The sequence below is a fragment of the Eimeria necatrix genome, genomic scaffold (genome assembly GCF_000499385.1).
Source record: "Eimeria necatrix Houghton genomic scaffold, Enh_scaff328, whole genome shotgun sequence".
NCBI lineage: Eukaryota > Apicomplexa > Conoidasida > Eucoccidiorida > Eimeriidae > Eimeria > Eimeria necatrix.
In genome coordinates, this window is record NW_013653807.1 from 1,190 (window position 1) to 5,940 (window position 4,751).

The 4,751-nt window shown below is 56.4% G+C and overlaps 1 protein-coding gene across 1 annotated transcript; it reads left to right on the forward strand.

Moving 5' to 3' along the window:
- Positions 1-282: 282 nt before the first annotated feature.
- Positions 283-2,771, forward strand: ENH_00043870 (hypothetical protein, conserved; the record flags this gene model as incomplete). Its single annotated transcript, XM_013580893.1, has 3 exons — positions 283-761; positions 1,824-1,994; positions 2,372-2,771. The coding sequence occupies 3 exons, from the start codon at positions 283-285 to the stop codon at positions 2,769-2,771; spliced, it is 1,050 nt and encodes a 349-aa protein (XP_013436347.1).
- Between the last annotated feature and the right edge of the window lie 1,980 nt (positions 2,772-4,751).

Consider the following 4,751-nt stretch of genomic DNA (forward strand, 5'->3'; position numbering starts at 1 on the left):
TCAGAACTGGGGGCCTCCGTAGGGCCCCTTTCTGCGGCTGCAGGAGCTGCTGCTGCAGCAGCAGCAGCAGCAGCAGCGGTGCTGCATGCGCAGCAGCTGAAGTTGAATTCCAGCTGTCTTCCTCGCGAGAGAGGCGCCGCCATGGACGGAGAAGCAGCAGCAAGTCTCTTGCGTCTCGGTGCTGCAGCTGCCCCGCGGGAGTCCCACTCGAACTGCAGCAGCGGGAGCCGCAGCAGCAGCAGCAGCAGCAGCAGCAGCAGCACTGCAGCAGCCTGAGCCAAAATGACTGCGGGCCGCACCCCGGCCAAGCCGCAGCGGCAGAGAGCAGCAGACGGCCTCTTCCGCTGCTACAGATGCCCCGGCGAGTTTGCTGCTGCTGCAGCACGAGAAAAGTGCTGCCGCAGCTGTTTGCTGCTGCTGGTCCGGCGCGCCTTTGCTGCAGAGTTCGCTGGCTTGCGGCAGAAGCTCGCGGAAGAGCAGCAGCAGCAGCAGCAGCAGCAGCAGCAGCAACAGCAGCAGCAGCAGCAGGATGGTAGCGCATGCAGCAGCAGCAGCAGCAGCAGCAGCAGCAGCAGCAGCAGCACAGAAGGGCCGCCGCTGTACATTGCGCTCTCAGGCGGAGACGCGAGCCTCTCGCTGCTGCACTTGGCGGCGGAAGCAGTTCAGAAGCGGCAGCAAGTGCGGCGCATGCAGCAGCAGCAGCAGCAGCAGGGGGCTTTGCCTTCGAACTGGAAGCAGCAATTAAGGCCCAGTGGCCCGCCGTCCGCTGCGTGCTGCTGCACCCGCTGGGGCTGCAGCTGCTGCGGGGGGCGGGGGCTGAGGTGTACGTACACCTGGACGGCCGCCGCTGCAGCGCGCAGGAAATAAAAGAAATTCAAAAAAAAGAATTTAAATTAAAGTTGCTGCTGGCGCGCACTTTCCAGGCCGACAAAGCAGCAGCCCAGAGGCTCTGCAGGGCCCTCCGGTGAGGCTCCTCACAGCAGCAGCAGCAGCAGCAGCAGCTGCTGCTGCTGCTGCTGCTGCAGCAGCACAAGTGCAGCGGCTGCTGCAGCAGTTGCGACAGCAGCACAAGTGCAGCAGCTGCTGCAGCAGTAGCAACAGCAGCACAAGTGCAGCAGCTGCTGCAGCAGTAGCAACAGCAGCAGAAGCTGCAGCAGCTGCTGCAGCAACACGAGCAGCAGTTTGCTTCTTGCTGCACGTATTTCTTGCCTTTTTAATCCCTCTAGCTGCTGTTAGTGCTGCACTATTTGCTGCTGCTGCTGCTGCTGCTGCTGCAAATGTGGAGTTTTCCACTTTTGGATATTTTGCATTTATTTTTTTGCTTCTTTTCGCACATGTGCATGCATTATAAATAAAAATACATTTGTTTATTTGCGCTTATTTAAGTGAAATAAATAATAAAAATTATTTAAAAATAAATAAAAATAAAATATTATTTTTGGCAGCAGGCGCTGCAGTCTTGGCTTTAGTTTTGGCTTTTCTGCAGTTTATTTTGCTCTTGAGAAAAGCATTTATCTTGAAAATGCCTTTTTTTGAATGTTTGTGTTTTTAATTAATCAAAATGCCAAAAATAAACCAAAAAAAGACCTGCAGCAGCAGCAGCAGCAGCTGCTGCTGCTGCTGCTGCTGCAGCTCGTTTGGGTGTCTGTACACCTGGGCGCCGTGCGGAGTGAATATATCAGTTTTAGATCGGCAGAGCAAATAAGAGCAATTATTTTTGTTAATTTTAAATATTTATGCATTATTTTAAACATTTATTGTTTATTTTTAACATTTATTGTTTATTTTAACACTTATTGTTTGTTTTGTTTCTGCTGCTGCAGCGTCCGGGCGCTGCGGGCTTTCTGCGCGCAGCAGCGGCTGCTGGGGTGTACGTACACCCCAGTTGTCTGCAGCGGCGAGTCCACTTCTGCTGCAGCTCTTTCGGTCTTGGAAAGAATTTGCTACGGAGAGGGCAGACTGCTGGCCATGGAGGCGGCCCCCGTGGACGACAGGTGAGGGTTTAGGGTTTAGGGTTTAGGGTTTGGGGTTTAGGGTTCGGGGTTTAGGGTTTGGGGTTTAGGGTTTGGGGTTTGGGGTTTAGGGTTTGGGCGCTGCAGCCAGAGGCCGAGTTTGCTTGCGCCCCACGGCTAGCCTCCAGCCCCAGCCCGCATGCATATGCGCATGCATGCATGCAATGCATGCATGCATGCATGCATGCAAGTAACGCATGCATGCAAGCAACGCATGCATGCATAGGATGCATGCATGCGCGCAATGCATGCGTGCACATACTGCGTGCGTCCACATAATGCATGCATGCACACACTCCATGCATGCATGCATGCATGCATTTATGTCCAGCCCCACTTTTTCGTTGCCGTGCATGCAGGGAGTGCCCCGTCTTCCGCCTGTGCCGGCCTCTGGTGTCTCTACACAAAAAGGAATTGGCCCTTTTTCGCCTCTTCGAAAAACTCCCCCAAATCTCCACAAAACCCTTTTCGCTTTTGGGGGACTTTCTGTATGTTCCCAAGCCCCCACACGCCCTGGGGGCCCCCCAGGGGGCCCCCCCGGGGGGCCCCCGGGGGGGCCCCCAGGGGGCCCCCCAGGGCTGCCCTCAGGAGGGCCTCCAAGGGGGCCCCCAGGGGGGCCCCCAGGGGGAACCCCAAAAGGGCTTTCAAGGGGCCCCCGTTGGAGGGGGAGGGTTTGTTTTTGAATGGGCGGAGTTCTGTGCTGCTGGAGCTTTGGGAGTTTCTGTCGGGGGTTTGCTGCAGCAACGGGGCCTCTCTTAACAATCTTTTGAGTGCAGTCAAAAGTCTAGAGGGGCCCTTCGAGGGCTGGAGAGGGGGGCAGCAGCGTGAGACCCGCACTGCAGCTAGCTAGCTAGCTAGCTAGCTAGCTAGCTGGCTGGCTAGCTAGCTAGCTGGCTGGGTGGCTTGCTAGTTGGCTAGCTGGGTGGCTAGCTGCGTAGGTAGCTAGCCACTCAGCTGGATAGCGAGTTTGCTTGCCAGCTAGCCAGTCAGGTAGCTAGCTAGCCAGCCAACTAGCTAGCCAGCCAGCTAGCCAGCCTGCTACATATGTAGCTAGCCAGCTAGCCAGCCTGCTATATATGTAGCTAGCCAGCTAGCCAGCCTGCTATATGTGTAGCTAGCCAGCTAGCTAGCTAGCTAGCCAGCTAGCCACTCAGCTAGCTAGCTAGCTGCGTTGGCTGCTGGGTTTGTGGGCCTTCTGCAGCTTGTCGACTTTGCCGCAAAGTGCCGATGGTGGATTTGGCAAAGACACTGGAAGAGCCTGGAGTCTTCACTCCGCAGCAGCGCCAAGTCAGCTAGGGTTTAGGGTTTAGGGTTTAGGGTTTAGGGTTTGGGGTTTAGGGTTTAGGCCAGTTGCAAATAGGAGAGTGAGGAGGCGCCGCAAGTAAACAATAAAACCACAAGTCAGGGTTTCTGTGGCTCTGAGGCCGAGGCACCGCCTCGAGCGCAGCACAAAGGCAGCAGCAGCAGCTGCTGCTGCTGCAGTTGCTGCTGCTGCTGCAGTTGCTGCTGCTGCAGCTGCTGCTGCAGTTGCTGCTGCTGCAGCAGCAGCAAGGCGATTCTGAGTGCAGCAAAGGCGGCAGCAAATGGCAAGAAGGAAAAGGACAAAAGGAGTTTTGTTGGCTTTTGTTGCTGCAGGTGTTGGAAGAAGTGCTGCAGCTGTGGGGCCCCACTTTGGGGCTTTGCTTTGCATGCATGCGTTTGGCCACTGCTGCCAGCAGCGCAGCAGAACTTCTCTTTTCCTTTTGTTTGCTTCCCGAGGTCCACTGGTCACCCCACACTGACCACTGCAAAAGGCCCTTTTAGTCCACTCCAGCCAGGGAAGCGCACACCCACAAAGCCCGAAAAACGCATGCATGCATGCATGCATGCATGCATGCGTTTTTGGGGCTTTGCGGGCATGCATGCATGCATGCATGCATGCATGCATGCATGCATGCATGCGTTTTTGGGGCTTTGTAGCGACATTGAAGGGGCCCCGAGGCCCCCGCAAGTTGTGGGGGCCCCCTGGGGCTTCCTCCGGAGTGCCAGGGGGCCCCCAAGAGGGGCCCCCTGAGGACCCTAGGGGGCCCTTGGGGGCCCCCAGGGGGCCCCTGTGGGCCCCAGGCGCCCGAGCCCTTGAGTGCTAGGGTTTAGGGTTTAGGGTTTAGGGTTTTTTTTTTTGGATTTTTTTTGAAGAGTTTTTTAGGGGAGCGTTTGCGTTTGGACTTGCTTTTAGTTTTATGGTTTTCCTCTTCGCTGCTGCTGCTGCTTGCAGCGTCGCTGGGGCCCCCCGCTGCTGCTGCTGCTGCTGCTGCTGCTGCTGCTGCTGCTGGTTTGGGGCCCTCGGAGACAGACTCGAACATATCTCCCCAGCGGCTGTTGAGCTGCTGAATGTCGAAGTCATTATTAGTTTCGAGATCACAGAGAAATTGTTGAGAAGTGTCTTCTGTGCTGCTGCTGCTGCTGCTGCTGCTGCCTCTCCCGCGTTTCCTTTTGCTGCTGCTGCTGCTGCTGCTGCTGCTGCTCGCCAGCGCAGCCAGCCGCTTCGCCTCTTTCTTGCTTTTGCTGCTGCTGCGCACTTCAGCAAACCACCGCCCGAATTTGCTGTTCCGCACTTTGTAAACAATCCACTTGAAAAAATTCACCACCGCCTGCGCGCACACACGCTGCTGCTGCTGCTGCTGCTGCTGCTGCTGCTGCTGCTGCTGCTGCAGCAGCAGCAGCTGGGGTGGGTTTGGCTCGGCAGTTCGAACCCGCTAG